Here is a 22738-nt window from a genome sequence, read left to right as displayed (position 1 = left end):
GAATCAGCAGGAAATGTGACCTCTTTTCCTCAATCTAAAAGGGTAATAGTGGAAGGATGCTTGTTGGACTGGAGGCCTGTGACTAGTGGAGTGCCTCGGGGTCGGGGCTGGGCTCATTACTGTTTGTTATCTATACCAATGATTTGGATGAGAATGTACAAGCTATGATTAGTAAGTTTACAGATGACACTAAAATAAGCAGTGTCGTGGACAGTGAGGAAGGTTATCAGAAATTGCAGCAGGACCTTGATCAGCTGGGGAAGTGGGCCGAGAAATGGCAAATAGAGTTTAATATAGATAAGTGCGAGATCTTGCTCCTTGGAAAATCAAATGAAGGTAAACGTGTCACGATGAATGGTAGGGCCTCAAGGAGTGTAGTGCAACAGAGAGAGCTTGGAGTTCAGATGCACAGTTCTCTGAAAGTGGAGTCCGAGGTAGACAGGGCAGTGAAGAAGGCTTTTGGCACACTGGCCTTCATCAGTCAGAGCACTGAGTATAGAAGTTGGGAAGTTATGTTGCAGTTGTACAGGACATTGGTGAGGCCACACTTGGAGCATTGTGTTCAGTTTTGTGCACCTTGCTACAGGAAGGATGTTATTAAACTGGAAAGAGTGCAGAAGAAATTTACAAGGATGTTGCCAGGACTCAATGGTCTGAGCTACATGGAGAGTTTGGACAAGCATGGACATTTTTCCTTAGAGCATAGGAGACTGAGGGGGGAACCTTATAGAGGTGTATAAGATCATGAGAGGCATGGATAGAGTGGATGCACTCCGTCTTTTTCCCAGGGTTGGGGAATCGAGGGCTAGAGGGGCATCAGTTTAAGGTTAGAGGGGAAAGAATAAAAGGGAACCTAAGGGGCAACTTTTTTACAGAGGGCGGTACGCATATGGAATGATGAAGGGCTATGTCTGACAAAGGGCTTTTGCCTGAAGCATCGATTTTCCTGCTCCTCGGATGCTGCCTGACCTGCTGTGCTTTTCCTGCACCACTCTGATTTCCAGCATCTGCAGTACCCACTTCTGCTTACATGGAGTGAGCTGCCAGTGGAAGTGGTTGAGGCGGGTAAGGCATTTGGACAAATACATGGACAAGAAAGGTTTAGAAGAACATGGGCCAAATGTGGGGAAAAGGGGTTAGAGTGGATTTTGCTTGGCGTGGACCAGTTTGGGTCAAAGGGCTTGTCTCCGTGCTGTAGGACTCTATGACTCTCTACAGACACTGTGATATGGAGGAGTCGGTGTTGGACTGGGGTGGACAAGGTCAGAAATCACATGACACCAGGTTATAGTCCAACAGGTTTATTTGTAATCATAACCTTTTGGAGCACTGCTCCTTCATCAGGTGAAGGAGGTGATGAAGGAGCAGTGCTCCAAAAGCTTGTGATTTCAAATAAACCTGTTGGACTATAACCTGGTGTCATGCGAAGTCTGACCTTGCCCACGCAGACTGTCTGACTTGCTGAGCACTTCCAGCACTTTCTGATCTGACTGGGCACACTGATTCAGAAAGTTTCTTTTTTGTGAATTATCTTTTTTCCTCCTTGGCCTGCATTTATTCGTTCGCTCGCTCACTCATACCACAACAATTATTATAAACAGTTTGAACATATCCCAGTGAAGACAGAGGGAATACAAGGTCAATGTGATGCACAGAGTTGTGAACAGGAAGATGAAGGGAATGTTATTTTGATCAGAAAAACATTGCCTAAAGAAGCAGTAAAAACAGACTCAGTGATAACTTTCAGAGTAGAACTGAAGAGAAGTGTGAAGGGGATGGAATTATAAGGCTGAGGGATTCATTGGAGAGCTCTTTCAAACAGCTAACACAAGGCATGATGGCTGAATGGCCTCTTTTGTGCTGTATTGTTCTGTGATTCCATAAACATTGATTATATCTCTCTTTCCCTGTGCGAGACCACCAATCATTGCCTAGCCCATGAGTGTACAGGGGTTTTACTGTGAACAATAGGGAGAGTCCATCTTCGATTGAATTCTGCTCTCCACCACCCTCCGCTCTGTGGAAATCTCTCATTCCCAAGCAGCACCACTGGCCGAGAACTCACTGTACTCAGGGTCACAATCCGTACCTTACTACTGATGAGAATCTGACAAGGCAGGCCCGATGAAGGGTTAAGCCTGAAACGTTGACTCTCCTGCTCCTCAGACACTGCCTGACCTGCTGTGCTTTGCCCAGTGCCACACTTTATCGAATCTGACTCTCCAGCATCTGCAGTCCTCACTGTCTCCAAGTGTCCACATTGACAAATCTGTTAAATCCCTCCGCTGAAACTCAGGTACAGAGAAGGAACAGGCAGCAAGATAACACTGAGGCCAGGTTTTAAAGAATTAACATGATTTGCTATGAAAAGCATGACCTACTGGTTCACCTAGAGGCCCAGGGAGTCCGATCTCAGCACTGTCATCTCCTGGATAACCCTAGCAGTGGGAGAGAAAAAGGGACACAGATCAAAGTTAGTGATAACTCAAAGCAAACAGGGAGGCTCTGTGCTGTATAGATAAAAACCACCTTTGCAGTTCTGTTAAATGTTACTCCGATATTGACTGAGAATATCAGGCCAAGTTAGGAACAGCTCCAGTCAGTTCATAAAGCTGCAGTGTAGGTAATAGTACAAGACACTTAGTACCTGAAAGATTTAATTAACAACACGAGATAGGCTCAACTAGCCACGAAACGCCACGACCAGCTATCCCTAGTAGCCACACACGCAGATGACAAGCAACATGAATTTGACTGGGACAACACTACCATTATAGGGCAAGCGAAACAAAGAACAGCCAGGGAATTCCTAGAAGCTTGGCACTCATCCACAAACACATCGACCTGGACCCAATATTCCGGCCACTACAGCGGACAGCTGAAACTGACAACCGGAAGCGGCAGGGACAGGCCACTATAAATGCCGGAGGAAACACCACAGAAGCGCTTCACAGGAGGCTCCCAAGCACTGAGGATGTCACCTAGACAGGGGACGAAACGTTTGCAACAAAAACTTCCAGCTCGGCGAACAGAACCACAGCAACGAGCACCCGAGCTACAAATCTTCTCACAAACTTTGAATAGGCTCAGTCCCTTCAGGATGAGAAAGGACTGTTCTTGGGAAGGGCTTATCAGTTCTCATGTGCTGTTCCTGTAGTAATGTGTACTTTCTTCAATTCACTTGTGGGATGTGGGCATCACTGGCTGGGCCCAACATTTATTACCTGCCCCTAGCTACCCCTTGAGAAGGTGGGGGTGAGCTGCCTTCTTGAACCGCTGCAGCCCATGTGCTGTGGGTTGACCCACAATGCCCTTAGGGAGGGAATTCCAGGATGTTGACCCAGTGACAGTGAGGGAACGGTGATATATTTCTAAGTCAGGATGGTGAGTGGCTTGAAGGGGAACATGCAGGGGGTGGTGTTCTTAAGTGAAATCTGATGAAGACCATCATGTATCTATTGCAACATAATGTAACTAGCCCTGAATTCCAAACGTATTAAGCATTTACTGTTTATCAAGATTAAGCCTGTCTTCGGCCAGAGGCTTTTTGTGGGATCTGTCACCACAGTCACTGAGACCAATAGCAAGATGAAAGACTGCTGCCAGGAAATCTCACCAAAGTTTCTCTGCCATGCTAATACAGCAGGCTGGCAGCTAACATCAGAGCATCAGCCAGCTCAGGGTAAGAGCTTGGCAACATCTCTGGGTTCTTGCAATTGGACAATCCCATGGCAGCCGTGCCATAAATTTCAAAAGCTCCTTCCTCTCTGAGGGTGGAGTGTCTGTGGAATTCTTTGGCACAGAGACCTGAGAGATAGAGTATTCATGTATACTTACGGCTGAAGGAGAGAATCCTGATCAGTCGGGGAATCAAGGGTTATAGGGAAAGGGCAGGAAAGTGGACCTGCAGAGTATCTAAGCAGCCATGATCCCATTGAATGGCAGAGCAGATTCTAAGGGGCCGAATGGCCTACTCCTGCTTCTGTTTCTTATGGCCTTATGGTTCTCCAAGCTCTTGAAACCTCTCATTCATCCTTTACTATCCTTCATGAAGCCAATCTATTTGACCTTGTTTTGGCTCATCACTGTTATCTCTCCTGACATGATCCAGTGTTAAAGTCCATTTCATTTCCACTCCTGAGTAGGGATTTATGATGTCCCTCTACATTAACAGCCATCTATAAAGGAGAGTTGTGTCATGATTCCAGCTGTTCCAGAATGAAACCTGGGCTCGATAGAACAGATGCTTAACTCTTCTCTAATGTTTACCATCGGGGAGGGAGGGTCAGGCACTCATCAAATTCACAAGAGGCTGCCAATGTACTTTCAACAAAAGGATAACAATGCCTTTTTAAAATAAAAATATACGAACTGTATTACATCAGACAACACAACAGCTATTGGAATGAACTCATGCCAAGTATCAGAAAGAAAGAGTCAACTGTTTTAACCCCAAAATGATTTCAGTTGCCATAGGGAAGGGTCACACTCTCTCCACACTTCCTGTTCCAGCTGGTTTCTGCAAATTTTCAGTATTTGCTTGATGCTATTTTCTTTAATCAATGCCTTTCCCTGAGACTTTTAGCCAAGCTGTTATCTCAGCCTATTATTTTTGTCAAGCAGGGGTTTCTTAAACTCACATCCTCAACAACAATGTAAGACATTCTTCCCTCCTGACACCTCAACAGCATTCTGCTTTTGAAGTCGTCTTCTAAGAAAGTTAGGACTTCTCCCTTTCTGCCCTGACTGCTGAACTAACAGCCCCTCTGCTGTTCGAAACCTTTTCACTCTGAACAAACTTGTGAATGAGCCCCTGTCCCTTTCCGTCTGATTTTTAAAATTCAAGTTAGCAAACACAGCTTCCCCAGGTGCCTTGTTTTCATTTATTGATAGTCATAGGATTTCTTGAAAATGTTTTTTTAAACTCACTGTTCCAAATTATTTTCTGACCTTGGTTAAATTAAAAGAACAAGCCAAACTTAAATATAACCAAAAATGAAATTTCATTTTTTCCTCCATGTTACAACTTGTTTCCAGCTAACAAAATATTACAATCCTTTAACATATTTGTTGTTGGAGATTAAATATTTTGGTCAGCTATTGAATTTTTGAGGTTAACTTCCTAATTTTCATTATTTTTTCCCCGGAAATCCTTTCAGAGTACAAATGTCCAGCAGGTGGGACACAGTCTTGACAATGCTGACTGCTAACACAATGCAAGAGTTACCTTCTCTCCCTTTGGTCCTGGGGGTCCTTGAGGTCCCGATGGCCCTTGATGACCCTGGAAGAAAAACACATTGTCCATTTCGAGGATTCTCATGACCAGGCGAAATGAAAACTAACTGAGTGTCCACTATGACTCATGGCTCATGAATCCCCAATGGTCAAGGGACAATACTTTTTATAAATATTTAAAGACCAATCAATTTTTATCCTTGACCATAACTATACTATCCATGTGGTGTTAATCCCTGGCAACATCCTGATAATTAAGTTTTATACAATCACCAAAGTGTTGGGTTTTGAAAATTCATTCACAGGATGTGGGTGTCTCTGGCTCGGCCAGCATTTATTACCCATCCCTAATTGCCCAGAGGGCAGTTAAGAGTCAACAACATTGCTGTGGGTCTGTCTATTCTATAAATCCTTCCATAAATGAGGAGACCAAAACTGCACAGTAATCGAGTCATGGTCTCACTAATGCCCTGTCTCATTGAAGATTAACATCCTCACTTGTATGTTCAATTCCTCTCATAACAAAGGATAACAATCCTTCAGCCTCCTGATCGCATGCTGTTTCCACATACTATCAATTTGTGACCAGTGCACTCAAACACCCAGATCCCTCAGGCACATTCTTATGTTTCTGCTGTTTATGGACCATCAAATCAGAGAATCTTATCACATGTGAGATGGCCATGTGGCCCATTAGGCTGTGCTGTCTTGTTTGAACAGACAACTAGCAGGTCCCATTCGCCCAGCTCTTCCCTCATCCACCTCCACATTTACCTTTGGGTGCCTGTCCAATCCCCTTGTGAAGTAGATCCCTGAACCTGTGTCTATCAGTCCCTTAGAGAGGGACCAATCACTGATTGAATACTCACCAAATATCCAAATGCTAACTGTTCACTGTACAATCGCTTTCCACGTGTGACCTCTGTTACTTTAGTTGATTGTCTTAAATGTGACTTCATGCTTCAGAACAATTCTACCAAGTCTCCTCTCAGCCTTCACTGTCCTAATGTCCAAACTCTGAATAAAGCCTCCAAACAGGAAGTGGTCAAGTCCAAAATGTTGGATATTTTCAAGTAAAAGTTAGATATAATTGTTAGGGCAAAGGGTATTGGGGAGAAGGCAGGACCAGGGGACTGAGTTGGATGATCAGCCACAATCCTATTGAATGGTGGAACAGTCTTGAAGGGCCGAATGGCCTACTCCTGGTTTTCTTTCCTATGTTTCTCTCCTTTTTGATTTAAAAGACCATGTATTAAAGCCAGGTGTGTCAAAAAAGTGCATTTCTGTCCCACATCACACCAATCCTCCCACCTTCACTGTCAAAACCAACAGTAGGGATATGTAAATCTAAGGAGTGGAATGAGAAATTAATCAAACTTGAATTGGAACAAACAGCAAGTTCCTGGTTACAGCTGGTTATCGAATGTGGAATGCACCATGTTAATCTTCACTGATCATATCAAATTTTACTGAGTTAAATACATTATTTGTTTAAATTCATGGATGCAAAATCTCTAAAATGCATGGGGATATTTCTGGAATTGTGAATTTGGATTTTTAGTTCAAATTGCAGGAGTCAGACACTGATTATCTCATTCCCACAGTTTATATTATAAACTCCTGTGTTCCATAGACTTGCAATGGATCTTGATAAAACAGAATAAAAGCCTGGGGATCTATAATGCAAATAAAGGACCACTCCAAACAACCAAATGATGCAGAACAAGGCCATTCTGCCCCTCTAGTCTATGCCACCATTCAATGAGATGATGGATGATCTTTTTCTCACGCCCCATCCCTTTGGCTCTGAGTTGTATTAAGCCTTGGTCCCAGCAGCAGAAGAAAATTTCTTCCAGCCTTTGGGACAAAATGTTTTTGTACTCATTTCTGGGAGGTGGGTGTCAATGGCATTTATTACCTGTCCCTAGTTGCCCCTTGAGAAGGTGGGGGTGAGCTGCCCTCTTGAACCACTGCAGTCCATGTACAGGAAGTAGACCCACAATGCACTTAGGGAGGGAATTCCAGGATTTTGACTCAGCGGCAGTCAGGATGGGGAGTGGCTTTTGGGGGGGGGGGGGGGTGGAAGAGCTTGGGTGGGGGGGGGTGTGCTTCCAATTTCTGTTCTGAATGGCCTGGTTTGATTTTAACCCAAGTCCCTGAGAGCCCTTCACCCTCATCCACCAGCAAGAAACATTCTCTCCATCCGCCTTTTTCTCCTCAAGGTCCTACAAACCTTGCTCTAATCATCTTTTGCCCTCCCAAATTCCAAAGAAATCCAGGCCTACTTAATGGAGTTCTCCATTGAGAAGCTAACTCCTAGTGTCCCAATGATATCTGGAGTGTTGGTACTGCACTCTCTGCAAGGGTGAACTTTCCAAATGGGGTTTGGTCAAGATCAATGAAGGATGTTTTAAGCTTGGGTCATTACTCACGTACCGGATATCCAACAAGACCTGGCTCCCCTATTGGTCCCATTAAACCAGGAGGCCCCTGTATAGATAGAAATAATTACTCTGCAGGAATAAAGACTTTGGATCAATGCACAATAGAAATCATTACTTCCAAGCCAGTGCAATTTGATGGCATTCAGTGTAACAGTGCTCAAACATCAATTCTAATCATTCCCACCACCACGCGCATAATCACCAGAACTTCACTCCATAATGAAAATCGAGAGGAAACAGTTCAGGTTTAGAAATAATGTGAAAACATCAAGAATTAAATGTTATACTTTATTGAGCTCCCAGTGGGGGAAAATAGCTCGACAATAAGTCAATGCAGTCTGACAGTTTAGTAAAATCTTAGTTTATGAGGCTTTCCCAATTCTGTATCCAAAGCCAGGCTAATTACATGAAAAAGGTATTCACACCATCTTTATAGTCTGGAATGTCTTGACTGAATGGTTAAAAGCATAAACTTAAGTTGTTCCAATCAAATTCTTCAAAAGATGTTGGGTACAGCCAATATCAATGATGAAATATCATAAAGGATGAAATATCACATAGACTTTGAGAGACATTAAAGCAATAATTGATGCATACAATGTGGGTGTCACTGGCTGGGCCCAACATTTATTGCCCATCCCTATTTCCCCCTTGAGAAGGTGGGGGTGAGCTGCCTTCTTGAACCACTGCAGTCCACCTGCTGTGGGTAGACCCACAATGCCCTTAGGAAGCGAATTCCAGGATTTTGACCCAGCGACATTGAAGGAACAGCGATATATTTCCAAGTCAGGTTGGTCTCAGAGCTCCAAGGGAGTATTAGGAGGATGAAATGCTGTATTCACATGTTGACTTATTACAGACAACTCCTTACCCTGATCCCCCAGCCCCTCTGTGACCTCCCACTGAAACTGTAGCTGCGCTCATCAGGCTGATACTGGAGCAGGAGGCAGGGCCGTGCTTTTGGCGGTGTTATAGCTTGGGTGAGAAATTAAAACCAACCCCCGTCTGCCCTCGCAATTAGATGTAACAAGCAACATAGGATCTCCCCTGGGCCCTGTACAACACTGACCCCCACAGGACCTCCCCTGGGCCCTATACAACACTGACCCCATAGGATCTCCCCTGGGCCCTATACAACACTGACCCCATAGGACCTCCCCTGTGCCCTGTACAACACTGACCCCACAGGATCTCCCCTGTGCCCTGTACAACACTGACCCCATAGGATCTCCCCTGTGCCCTATACAACACTGACCCCACAGGGTCTCCCCTGTGCCCTGTACAACACTGACCCCACAGGATCTCCCCTGTGCCCTGTACAACACTGACCCCATAGGATCTCCCCTGGGCCCTATACAACACTGATCCCACAGGATCTCCCCTGGGCCCTATACAACACTGATCCCACAGGATCTCCCCTGGGCCCTATACAACACTGATCCCACAGGATCTCCCCTGTGCCCTGTACAACACTGACCCCACAGGATCTCCCCTGTGCCCTGTACAACACTGACCCCATAGGATCTCCCCTGGGCCCTATACAACACTGACCCCACAGGGTCTCCCCTGTGCCCTGTACAACACTGACACCACAGGATCTCCCCTGTGCCCTATACAACACTGACCCCATAGGATCTCCCCTGGGCCCTGTACAACACTGACCCGACAGGGTCTCCCCTGGGCCCTGTACAACACTGACCCCACAGGGTCTCCCCTGTGCCCTATACAACACTGACCCCATAGGATCTCCCCTGGGCCCTATACAACACTGACCCCATAGGATCTCCCCTGTGCCCTATACAACACTGACCCCATAGGATCTCCCCTGGGCCCTGTACAACACTGACCCCACAGGGTCTCCCCTGTGCCCTATACAACACTGACCCCACAGGGTCTCCCCTGTGCCCTATATAACACTGATCCCACAGGACCTCCCCTGGGCCCTATACAACACTGACCCCATAGGATCTCCCCTGTGCCCTGTACAACACTGACCCCACAGGGTCTCCCCTGTGCCCTATACAACACTGATCCCACAGGAACTCCCCTGTGCCCTATACAACACTGACCCCACAGGGTCTCCCCTGTGCCCTGTACAACACTGACCCCACAGGGTCTCCCCTGTGCCCTGTACAACACTGACCCCACAGGGTCTCCCCTGTGCCCTGTACAACACTGACCCCACAGGGTCTCCCCTGTGCCCTGTACAACACTGACCCCACAGGGTCTCCCCTGTGCCCTGTACAACACTGACCCCACAGGGTCTCCCCTGTGCCCTGTACAACACTGACCCCACAGGATCTCCCCTGTGCCCTGTACAACACTGACCCCCACAGGATCTCCCCTGTGCCCTGGCTAACACTGACCCCTCAGCAACTGAAGCCAGCTAAGATCTGGTCTTTCACATGAAAGTTTTCTGTGGAATCTTGCTGAGTTGCCCATTGAGTGTTGAGTTACTACCATGGAGCAGTGACTCTATTTCCATAGCACCTTGTGGAGTACAGTGTGTTTTGGGACATCCTAATGTTGTCAGAGCCACTCTATAAACAGCTTGAAAATTCAGATTACAGGTTAAAGTCCAACAGGTTTATTTGGAATCACAAGCTTTCGGAGCTCTGCTCCTTCGTCAGGTAAAGTGCTGATGACTGATGAAGGGGCAGCGCTCTGAAAGCTTGTGATTCCAAATAAACCTGTTGGTCTATAAGCTGGTGTGTGACTTCCGACCTTGTCCACCCCAGTCCAACACCAGCCCCTCCACACCATGCTGTAAATTACCATTGATCCTCGGGAGCCCCTCACTCCTTTGGGTCCTGCCTCTCCTCGTGGTCCTTGTTCACCTCGATCTCCCTGTTCCCCAGGAGGTGCCCGGTGTCCCTTCTCTCCCTTGAAAACAAGTGCAGAATGATGTATTCTTAGTTTTCCAATCACTTTATATTCATGATAGACATAGACAATAAACAAGGAAATCGGTGAGGGATGATAAGTTGGTTTGCAATGGTATGGAGACTGGCCGGGTGTTTGACAGTGAGGAGGAAGGTGTTGGGTACAGGAAGATATGGATGGGTTGGTAAGGTGGGCAGATCAGTGGCAGGTGGAGTTTATCCCAGATAAATGTGAGGGGGTGTACTTTGGAAGAAGGAGCAAGATAAGGACTACTCAATGGATGGCAAGACACTCGGAAGCTCTGAGGGACAGAGGGATCTTGGGGAGCTTGTTCACAGATCCCTGAAGCTGGAAGGACAGGTTAATGAGATGGTTAAGAAGGCAAAAGGTACACTTGCCTTTATGGCATAGATGATAAGAGCAGGGAGGTTGTGGTCAACTTGTACAGGGACCTTATAGAGGTTGACAAAATTATGAGGGGCATGGATAGGATAAATAGGCAAAGTCTTTTCCCTGTGGTTGGGGAGTCTAGAACTAGAGGGCATAGGTTTAGGGTGAGGGGAAAGGTATAAAAGAGACCTAAGGGGCAACTTTTTCACGCAGAGGGTGGTGCGTGTATGGAATGAGCTGCCAGAGGATGTGGTGGAGGCTGGTACAATTGCAACATTTAAGAGGCATTTGGATGGGTATATGAATAGGAAGGGTTTGGAGGGATATGGGCCGGGTGCTGGCAGATGGGACTAGATTGGGTTGGGGGACCGCAGGGTCTGTTCCCATGCTGTACATCTCTATGACTCTATGACTTTAGTGAGGCCACAGCTGGAGTACTGTGTGCACCTCTGGTCCCCACACCATAGGAAGGATGGGATTGCACTGGAGATTCCTTCACCAGGATGTTCCTCTAGCAACAAGGTACCTCTGAGGTGCAAATCACTCCCGACTGGGGCATTTATGAGCGTACTTTTCCTGCCCACCTCACCAGGCTAGCAATCGGATTCCTGATCCTGATTGGATCTTTCCTGGCAGCGGGAATGTCACAGGGATCAGTGCTGGGGCCACTGTTGTTTGTAATATACATCAATGATCTGGAAGAGGGCACTGTTAGTATGATCAGCAAGTTTGCACATGACACGAAGATTGGTGGAGTAGCAGAAAGCATAAGGGACTGTCAGAGAATACAGGAGGATATAGATAGACTGGAGAGTTGGGCGGAAAGGTGGCAAATGGCTTTCGATCCAGACAAATGTGAGGTGATGCATTTAGGCAAGTCTAATTCCAGAGTGAATTATACAATGAATGGAAGAGCCTTGGGAAAAGTTGATGAGCAGAGAGATCTGGGAGTGCAGGTCCATTGTACCCTGAAGGTTGCTGCACAGGTGGATAGAGTGGTCAAGAAGGCATATAGTATGCTTGCCTTCATTGGACGGGGTATTGAGTATAAGAGCTGGCAAGTCATGTTAAAATTGTACAACACATTGGTTCGGCCGCATTTAGAATACTGTGTACAGTTCTGGTCGCCACATTACCAAAAGGATGTGGACGCTTTGGAGAGGGTGCAGAGAAGGTTTACGAGGATGTTGCCTGGTATGGAAGGTGCTAGCTATGAAGAGAGGTTGAGTAGGTTAAGTTTATTTTCACTGGAAAAAAGGAGATTGAGGGGGGACCTGATTGAGGTTTACAAAATCATGAAGGGTATAGACAGGGTGGATAGAGACAAGCTTTTTCCCAGGGTCAGGGATTCCATAACGAGAGGTCATGCTTTCAAGGTGACAGGTGGAAAGTTTAAGGGGGATACACGCAGCAAGTACTTCACACGGAGGGTGGTGGGCGTCTGGAACGCGTTGCCAGCAGAGGTGGTAGAGGCAGGCACGGTAGAGTCATTTAAGATTCATCTGGGCAGATGCATGAGTAGGTGGGGAGCAGAGGGATACAGATACTTAGGAATTGACTGACAGGTTTAGACAGTAGATTTGGATTGGCTCAGGCTTGGAGGGCCGAAGGGCCTGGTCTTGGCCTGCAAATTTTCTTTGTTCTTTGTTCTTTGAGCAATCAAACCCATCAATTATAACCTCTCAGCTCCCAACCTCGAGGCCTGAGTCAGGCCACTGATTTCAGACTTTGTCGATAAAACTAAATGACCCGAATGTTTTTCCCGACATAAAAATGCGAGGAAACCTTTTTCCCTGAGCGCCCTCGCTGTCCTGGTTTTCCCCGTTTCCCTTCTGGTCCCTGTGGAGACATAAACAAAACAGTTTGGGTTGAGGAGTTGTGAGGCATATGAAAACCCCTACCTGGTAGCAATTCATGGCCCATTCATTTCACCATCTTCATTCCTGATGTTCCAGTAGCTCAGAGGACACTCGCCGTATATGCCCTCTTCACTCGCAAGCATTTAAGGGGCTGTGTGCTTTCTGACCTTCAATTACTGCTCTGAGACCACAGAAGGGAGGCAGACTGACTGGTGACAGTGATGTTGGAAGCACATGGGACTGGGGGCAGGGGACTGAGACAGACCGGCAGCCAGCAAGCATAGGACAGGAAGAAATGGGTCTTTTTCCAAGGCACATTCAGTGGCTATTTGGGGAGCTCAGGCATCAGCGCTTGGACCTCAATGTTCACATTATATAGTGATGATGTAGATGGGGGAAGTAAATGCGATCTCTCCAGGTTGGCAGATGACATAAGTTGGATGGGAGGGTGAGCTGAGAGGTGGATAGAGAGATGTTTCAGTGTGATTTTCACAAGTTGAGTGAGTGGGCAAAAGCATGGCAGATGAGGAATGCTGTGAATGAATGTGAGGTTATCCACTTTGCTGGCGAAAACAGGAAGCAGATTATGATCTGAATGGTGATAGGCTGGAAAGGGGCAGGTGCAACAAACCTGGGGGGGGGGGGGGGGGGGTGGTCCCTGAACACCAGTTGCTGAAAATAAACACGCAGGGGCAGCAGGTGGTGAGGAAGGCACAGGACAAAGAACATTCCAACACAGGAACAGGCCCTTCGGCCCTCCAAGCCTACACCAATCCAGATCCTCGATCTAAACCTGCCATCTATTTTCTAAGGATCTGTATCCCTCTGCTCCCTGCCCATTCATGTATCTGTCTAGATACATCTTAAATCACGCTATCGTGCCCGCCTCTACCACCTCAGCTGGCAATGTGTTTCAGGCCCCCACCACCCTCTGCATAAAGAATTTTCCACCATACCTCCCCTAAACCTTTCTCCTGTCACTTTGAACTTGTGACCCCTAGTAATTGAGTCCCCCACTCTGGGAAAAGGCTTCTTGCTATCCACCCTGTCTACACCTCTCACGATTTTGTAGATCTCAATCAGGTCCCACCTCAACCTCCATCTTTCTAATGAAAATAATCCTAATTTACTCAACCTCTCCTCCTAGTTAGCACCCTCCATACCAGGCAACATCCTGGTGAACCTCCTCTGCCGCCTCTCCAAAGCACCCAAACCCTTTTTGTAATGTGGCGACCAGAACTGTACACAGTATTCCAAAAATTGCTGAACCAACGTCCTATACAACTGTAACACGACCTGCCAACTCTTGTACTCAATACCCCGTCTGATGCCGTATGCCTTCTTGACCACTCTACTGACCTGCGTTGCCACCTTCAGGGAACAATGGGCCTGAACTCCCAGATCTCTCTGTACATCAATTTTCCACAGGACTTTTCCATTTACTGTATAGTTCGCTCTTGAATTGGATCTTCTAAAATACGTCACCTTGTATTTGCCCGGATTGAACTCCATCTGCCGTTTCTCTGCCCAACTCTTCAATCTATCTATATTCTGCTGTATTCTCTGATATTCCCCTTTACTTTCTGCTACTCCATCAATCTTAGTGTTATCTGCTAATCAGACCACCTATACCTTCCTGTAAATCATTTATGTATATCACGAACAACAGTGGTCCCAACACAGATTCCTGTGGGACGTCACAGGTCTCCATTTTGAGAAACTCCCTTCCACTACTACTCTCTGTCTCCTGTTGCCCAGCCCTTTCTCTATCCATCTAGCGAGTACACCCTGGCCCCATGTGACTTCACTTTCTCCATCAGCCTACCATGGGGAACCTTATCAAACACCTTACTGAAATCCATGTATATCACATCTACAGCCTTTCCCTCAATCAACCAACTTTGTCACTTCCTCAAATAATTCTATTCGGTTTGTAAGATATGAACTTCCCTGTACAAAACCATGTTGCCTATCACTGATAAGCCCATTTTCTTCCAAATGGGAATAGGTCCTATTCCTTAAAATCTTCTCCAGCAGCTTGTGAATAGTGTGTTGGCCTTCACAGTGAGAGGATTTGAGTACCAGGAGCAGGCATCTCTATATTGCTGCAATTACACAGGGCCTTGGTGAGACCACACCTGGAGTATTGTGTTCAGTTTTGATCTCTTTACCTGAGAAAATATGTTCTGGGTAAGGAGGGACGGCAACAAATGTTTACCAGACTGATTCCTGGGATGGCTGCACTGGATGGATGAAGAGGGACTGGATTAGTTAGGACTATATTCACTGGAGTTTAGAAGAAATAGGGGTGTTGGGTCTCACAGTTAATGATCATGAACCAACTTAAAAAAAACAAGCAAATGTTAGTTCTTGGTTGACTCACATGAGTAGCAGCACGGTGTTTAACAATGGAAGTTGAATGGTTTCCTTTGTTTGAGACCTATTTGTGAATTATGTAATCGATATCCAGACTTTGCTGAAGCTGTTTATCTTGCACTCATCAAGACAAATGCAAGAATACCAAATTTGCAAAGGATAACAACAATTTATACTGCAGGGGAAAAAAGTCACTGGCTCCTAAAATGTGTTGAAGGAATGTTGGTGTTGTTGCTCATCCTATATTGCCCTTGAGGAGGTGGGAATGAGCTGCCTTCTCAAATTCCTGCAGTACTTGGGGTGTAAGGACACACTGAGTGCTGTTAGGAAAGGACTTACAGGCACAGGGTCATCGAGATGTATGGCACAGAAACAGACCCTTTGGTCCAATTCGTCCATGCTATTCAGATATCTAAATTAATGTCGTCCCATTTGCCAGCACTTGACCCATATCCCTCTAAACCTTTCCTATTCATATACCCATCCAGATGTCTTTTAAATGTTGCAATTGTACCATCCTCCACCACCTCCTCTGGCAGCTTGTTCCATACACATACCACCCTCTGCGTGAAACAGTTTTGCCCCTTAGGTCTCTTTTAAATCTTTCCCCTCTCACCCTAAACTTATGCCCTCTATTTCTATTATAAACCTCTATAAGGTCACCCCTCAGCCAGGAGTTTGACCTGATGACACTGACAGAATGACAATATAGCTTCAGGTCAGGATGGTGTGACACAATGTTACCCTGACTGGCCAAGGTGTTGCCTTGGAGAAAGCAGTGGGAACTTTTGATTCATTTATACTCACTAGAAATGACATACATTCACCTCTGCAAACAATAGGGATAGGGTCAAGCCTTTCTGGAATTATTGAGGGGCTTACACAAAGGAGACAAAGAGGGAACATTGAATCTTGTAGCACACAAACAGGCCATTCGTTCCTTTATCACTGAAACAGCAGCTCAATTAGTTAAACAGTCTCCTGCTCTTTCCTCTACCTCTGTGAGCTTTGCTTCCAATTTCTTGGTAGTTGATTCTAACCCCCTGCCTTTAGCTCCCCATTGGTTTCTCTGTAGCAAGAGCTTGTTCAAAAAGAGGCAATCTGCCCACCAAGATAAAGAGCTTCCGTGAGTTCAGTGAGAGATATTTTCCAGGTTCTGGACTTACCGGCATTCCATTAATTCCAGAGGGTCCAACTGGACCAGCAACTCCTCGAGCTCCAGTGTCCCCCTTCTCCCCCATCTCCCCCTTCAGACCTGGATAACCCAGTTCACCCTGCAATGAGAGCAAACACCAGTCATCATTAGCATTAGTAATCATTACCATTGGTCGAAGAGTGTGATGCTGGAAACACACTGATGAAGGGCTTATGCCCGGAATTCAGATTCTCCTGCTCCTCGGAAGCTGCCTGACCTGCTGTGCTTTTCCAGCACCACACTCATGACTCTGATCTCCAGAAAATGCAGTCCCTACATTCTCCTAATCATTATCATGAGTTTGATTAATCGTGATGGTATCTACCATGCCATTACTAATCAAACTTGAGGAATCATTAAGATCAGCAATCATTGCCATTAATTTGATTAATCATTATCATTACCAGTCAAACTCAAGCCATTATTACTATTGAACAGTTCTATAAATGTTTTAGGGTGGTGAGATCACTCAGTCAGTTTCTTGCACAAAGGAGACAGAGAGGAACCGTTGATCCTTGTAGCTCACAAACAGGCCATTCATTCCATTATCACTGAAACAACAGCTCAGTTAGTCATTTGCTCTTTCCTCTGTCTCTGTAAATGCTTCCTTTGTAACCATTGATCTAAGTCCCCTTTGAAAATTATTATCAGAGACAAAAACAGAAATTGCTGGAAAAGCTCAGCAGGTCTGGCAGCATCTGTGAAGAAAAATCAGAGTTAACATTTTGAGTTCTCAGTTATTCCTCAGTTCTTCTTAGAACTTCTTCCACTGCGCTTTCAGGTCATAACTTGCTGTTTAAAATAAATTCCCATTTACTTGGTGTTTTTAGGCAGTCATGTTAGTCTGGGTCCCTCTATTACCCTCCTGACTTTGGAAGCACTGCAGTCATACAGTAATACAGCACAGAAAGAGGCCCTTTGGCCCACTGCCTCCATGTTGGTCATCAAGTGGCAATCAGCTCTCCTCCATTTTCTAGCACTTGACCCGGAACCATGTATATCATGGTGCTTTAAGTCAGAGAAAGTGGGGACTGCAGCTGCTGGAGATTAGAGTCGAGAATGTGGTGTCGGAAAAGCACAGCCGATCAGGCAGCATCCAAGGAGCAGGAGAGTCGACGTTTCGAGTGTAGGCCTGATAATTCCTGATGAAGGGCTTATGCCCGTAAGGTCGACTCTCCTGCTCCTCGGATGCTGTCTGACCGATGGTGCTTCAAGTCATCTAAATACCTCTTAAACGCTGTGATGGTTTCTGCATCTCCCATCCTTTCAAAGACAGAAGTCACACGACACCAGGTTACAGTCCAACAGGTGTATTGGAAATCACAAACTTTCTTGTGAATTTCAAATCAACTTGTTGGACTATAACCTTGTGTTGTGTGACTTCTGATCTCGTCCACTCCAGTCCAACACCGGCCCCGCTACACAAGTGAGTTTCACATAGCCACTACCCTCTGGGTGAAAATAATATTCCATAAACTCATCTAAACCGCTTCCTCTGAACTAAAATCTATGCTCTCAGTTCCAAATCCCTTTACAAGGAGGTAAAATAAGGGGAGTGGCATTAACACTGGACTGTTATTCCAGAGACCCAGGCAATGTTCCGGGGATCCGGATTCGAATCCTGTCATGGCAGATGGGGGAAAGTGAATTCAGTAAAATCTGGAAGGACCAGTCTAATGATGACCATGAACACATTGCCAATTATTGGGGAAAGCTCATCTGATTCACTCATGTCCTCCAAGGAAGGAATCTACCATCCTTACCTGGTCTGGCCTACACCGAACTCCAGACTCACAGCAATGTGTGGTTGACTCTTAATTACACTCTTAATTAATGACAAATGATGCCCTCTCCTGTGCATGAATAATAAAGAAAAACGTTTCTCCCTATCTCTGCCTCGAAAGCTGTGTGCACCTCAATCAGAGTTCCCTCAGCCTTCCCTGTTCTAGGGAAAACAACAGCAGCTTGCCAGGTCTCTCACCCTAGCTACATCGCCCCAGCCTGGGCAATCTCCTGGCTTTGGATCGAACATCACCATTTTCAACCACCTTCCCTAAAGACTCCTCTCGAACAAGGTTATGAGTTAGCCTTTTCTCACTGCATGATGCTAGATTTAAAGTGACTTGTTCCCTGTTGGTTCCTCAGCCCACTGCTCTAGAAAGCAATCTTATTGCACATTCCAAAAATTCTTCTCCCACAGCCTGGTGCTCATTAGTTCTATCCAGACTGTCTGCAGATTGAAATAAGTGATGATTACTGCATTCCCTTTGCTACCAACACCTTCACTTTACAGTTTTAGACAATGCCCTATACTGATTAGCAGCCGTCCAATGCTTACTATCCCTTGCTTTTTCTTAGCTTCATGCAAACAGGTAGGATATTCATTGTCTAGCACACAACGAGTTGTTGTAATCTGAAATGGCATGTGTATGTGCACGTGCCTATGTGAGACTGTGCATGCCTGTATGGGTGTTTGTGTTTATCTGTGTGAGGCTGTGTGCATGTATGTGCGTATGTGGGGACTGGGTGCTTGTGGGGATTGTGTGTGAGAGAGAGTGTGTGTCTCTGTGTGTGGACTGTATGAGTGTGTGTGTGAGAGACAGAGAGAGAGAGAGAGTGTGAGTGACACAGAGAGAGAGAGTGAGTGTGAGTGAGAGACAGAAAGAGTATGAGTGAGTGAGTGAGGATGGATGTGTATGAAAGAAGATTCAATAATAATGTCTGAAAGGGAATTTAATAAATACTTGCAAAGGAAAACAATTTTTACTGATGATGTAAAAACAACAAACCAGACTAACAGGATAAGCTCACCAAAGTGCACACAGCCACAATGCGCAAAAGCCTCTTATTCTGTGGTGACTGATCCTAGCATTTTCGGATTAAGCTGCTTTATTTTGATCCCAGTAATATTCTACTGTTGGGATGTGGGAGCCCCTGGCAAGAACAGCCTTCATTACTAGTGAGCTTATTAAACCCCAGGCTCCTGTTTGAAACAAAGTGCCTTGCCAAGCCACTGAAAGGACAATCACACATTTGCAAACAGATGAAATGTGGGCCAGACCCAGGAACAAACAGCAGAATTCCTTTCATAAAAGGCAGAAACAATGGATTTTACAATAATTTGAAGTTTCATGGTCACTACTAGTAATGCTTTTACTTATCTAGATTTATTTAGTTAAAGAAATTTTAATTCTCTTGAATTTAAATAAACTCTCCCTATCAATGAGATGATTAATGTTATTGTTTGGCCAGTACGATTATTGAATCGTTCTAAGGCTTATTTACAAATATATGAAGGAGTTGCCCACTTGCCCCATAAATCTGCTTCACCATTCAATAAGATCCCTCAACATTTCCACCGCCCCCCAATAACTTTTCTTATCATGAATATTCATATGTCTGTCTTAACACAAGGATTTTGTTCTACTACCCTTTGAGGAAGACATATGCCCCTCTGTGAGAAATATTTTTAAAGATTTATTCATGGATTACGGGCATTGCTGGCTGGGCAAGCATTTATTGGCTGTCCCTAATTGCCCAGAGGATAGTTAACAGTCAACCACATTGCCATGGGTCTGGAGTCACATGCAGGCCAGACTTAAGATGGAGGTAGATAGTTCCTTGATTGCCAAGGGGATTAAGGTTTATACGGAGAAAGCGGGAGAATGGGGTTGAGAAATCCATCAGCCATGATTGAATGGTGGACGAGCAGGAGGCTGGAAGAACACAGCAAGCCAGGCAGCATCACAAGGTGGAAAAGTCAACGTTTCGGATGTAACCTTTCTTCAGGACTGCAGGTGGATGTAAGGGGAACTGCAGATAAAAGATGGGGGGTGGGGGAAGGTTTTAGGTGGGGGTGTGTGGGGCAAGGTGAGGTAAGGATAGGTGAACACAGGTAGAGTAAAGACCAAAGAACATTCCAGCACAGGAACAGGCCCTTCAACCCTCCAAGCCTGCGCTGATCCAGATCCTCGATCTAAACCTGCCACCTATTTTCTAAGGATCTGTATCCCTCTGCTCCCTGCCCATTCATGTATCCGTCTAGATACATCTTAAATCACACTATCGTTCCCACCTATACCACCTCAGCTGACAACACGTTCCAGGCCCCCACCACCCTCTGCACAAAGAATTTTCCACTATACCTCCCCTAAACCTTTCCCCTGTCACTTTGAACTCATGACCCCTAGTAATTGAGATCCTCACTCAGGGGAAAAGGCTTCTTGCTATCCACCCTCTCTATACCTCTCATGATTTTGTAGACCTCAATCAGGTCCCCCCCTCAACCTCCATCTTTCTAATGAAAATAATCCTAATCTACTCAACCTCTCTTCATAGCTAGCACCCTCCATACCAGGCAACATCCTGGTGAGCCTCCTCTGCACCCTCTCCAAAGCATCCACATCCGTTTGGTAATGTGGCAACCAGAACTGTACACTGTATTGCAAATGTGGCCAAACCAAAGTCCCATACAACTATAACAGGACCTGCCAATTCTTGTACTCAAGACCCCGTCTTATGAAGGAAAGCATGCCGTATGCCTTCTTGACCACTCTATCGATGTATGTTGCCATCTTCAGGGAACAGTGGACTTTGAACACCCAGATCTCTCTGTACATCAATTTTCCCCAGGGCTTTTCCATTTACTGTACCATTTGCTCTGGAATTGGATCTTCCAAAATGTATCACCTCGCATTTGCCAGGATTGAACTCTATCTGCCATATCTCTGCCCAATCTCCAGTCTATCTATATTCTGCTGTATTCTCTGATATTCCCCTTCACTATTTGTTACTCCACCAATCTTAGTGTTATCTGCAATCCTACTAATCAGACCACCTATACCTTCCTGTAAATCATTTATGTATATCACAAACAACAGTGGTCCCAACACGGATCCCTGTGGGGCACCACTGGTCACAAGTCTCCATTTTGAGAAACTCCCTTCCACTACTACTCTCTGTCTCCTGCTGCCCAGCCAGTTCTCTATCCATCTAGCTAGCACACCCTGGACCCCATGTGACTTCACTTTCTCCATCAGCTTACCATGGGGAACCTTATCAAACGCCTTACTGAAATCCATGTATATGACATCTACAGCCTTTCCCTCAATCAACTTTGTCACCTCCTCAAAAGATTCTATAAAGTTGGTAAAACATGACCTTCCCTGGAAAAATCCATGCTGCCTATTATTGATAAGCCCATTTTCTTCCAAATGGGAATAGATGCTATCCCTCAGTATCTTCTCCAGCAGCTTCCCTTCCACTGACGTCAGGCTCACCGGTCTATAATTGCCTGGATAATCCCGGTTATTCTTCTTAAACAATAGGACATCATGAGCAATTCTCCAGTCCTCTGGACCTCACTCGTGTTCGAGGATGCTGCAAAGTTATCTTTTAAGGCCCCAGCTATTTTCTCTCTCACTTCCCTCAGTAACCTGAGATAGATCCTACTCAGACCTGGGGACTTGGGACTAGATTAGGTTAGGATATCTGGTTGGCATGGACGAGTTGGACTGAAGGGTCTGTTTCCGTGCTGTACATCTCTATGACTATGACTTGCCGACCTTAATGCCTTTTAGAATACCCAACATTTCATCCCTTCTTATGCCAATATGACCAAGAGTACACAAACATCTATCCCGAACCTCAATATCCATAATGTCCCTCTCCTCGGTGAATACCGATACAAAGTACTCGTTAAGAATATCACCCATTTTCTCTGACTCCATGCATAACTTCTCTCCTTTGCCCTTGAGTGGGCCAATCCTTTCCCTCGTTACCCTCTTGCTCCTTATATATGAATAAAAGGCTTTGGGATTTTCCTTAACCCTGTTTGCTAAACATATTTCATAGAGTCATAGAGATGTACAGCATGGAAATAGACCCTTCGGTCCAACCTGTCCATGCCGACCAGATATCCCAACCCAATCTAGTCCCACCTGCCAGCACCCGGCCCATATCCCTCCAAACCCTTCCTATTCATATACCCATCCAAATGCCTCTTAAATGTTGCAATTGTACCAGCCTCCACCATATCCTCTGGCAGTTCATCCCATACACATACCATGCTCTGTGTGAAAAAGTTGCCCCTAGGTCTCTTTTATATCTTTCCCCTCTCACCCTAAACCTATTCCCTCCAGTTCTGGACTCCCCAACCCCAGGGAAAAGACTTTGCCTATTTATCCTATCCATGCCCCTCAATTTTGTAAACCTCTATAAGGTCACCCCTTAGCCTCTGACGCTCCAGGGAAAACAGCCCCAGCCTATTCAACCACTTCCTGTAGCTCAGATCCTCCAACCCTGGCAACAGCCTTGTAAATCTTTTCTGAACCCTTTCAAGTTTCACATCTTTCTGA

General features: G+C 45.7%; 1 protein-coding gene across 2 annotated transcripts in view; it reads right to left on the bottom strand.

Annotated features, from left to right (window-relative positions):
- The window catches only part of col24a1 (collagen type XXIV alpha 1), a 454588-nt gene that overhangs the window by 69626 nt on the left and 362224 nt on the right, over positions 1-22738 (bottom strand). For both annotated transcript variants that reach the window (XM_043698575.2, XM_043698577.2), the window contains 6 exons: positions 16354-16461; positions 12738-12791; positions 10455-10562; positions 7672-7725; positions 5228-5281; positions 2382-2438 (listed from right to left, as the gene is read on the bottom strand). In XM_043698575.2, coding sequence (XP_043554510.2) covers positions 2382-2438; positions 5228-5281; positions 7672-7725; positions 10455-10562; positions 12738-12791; positions 16354-16461 — 435 coding nt within the window. The remainder of the gene's footprint in view (positions 1-2381; positions 2439-5227; positions 5282-7671; positions 7726-10454; positions 10563-12737; positions 12792-16353; positions 16462-22738) is intronic.

The sequence above is a fragment of the Chiloscyllium plagiosum genome, unplaced genomic scaffold (genome assembly GCF_037043375.1).
Source record: "Chiloscyllium plagiosum isolate Xiang-an unplaced genomic scaffold, Cpla_swu_hap1 HiC_scaffold_9, whole genome shotgun sequence".
NCBI lineage: Eukaryota > Metazoa > Chordata > Chondrichthyes > Orectolobiformes > Hemiscylliidae > Chiloscyllium > Chiloscyllium plagiosum.
Note: the sequence above shows the minus strand (reverse complement) of the source record. Positions and strands in the feature narration are given on the sequence as shown.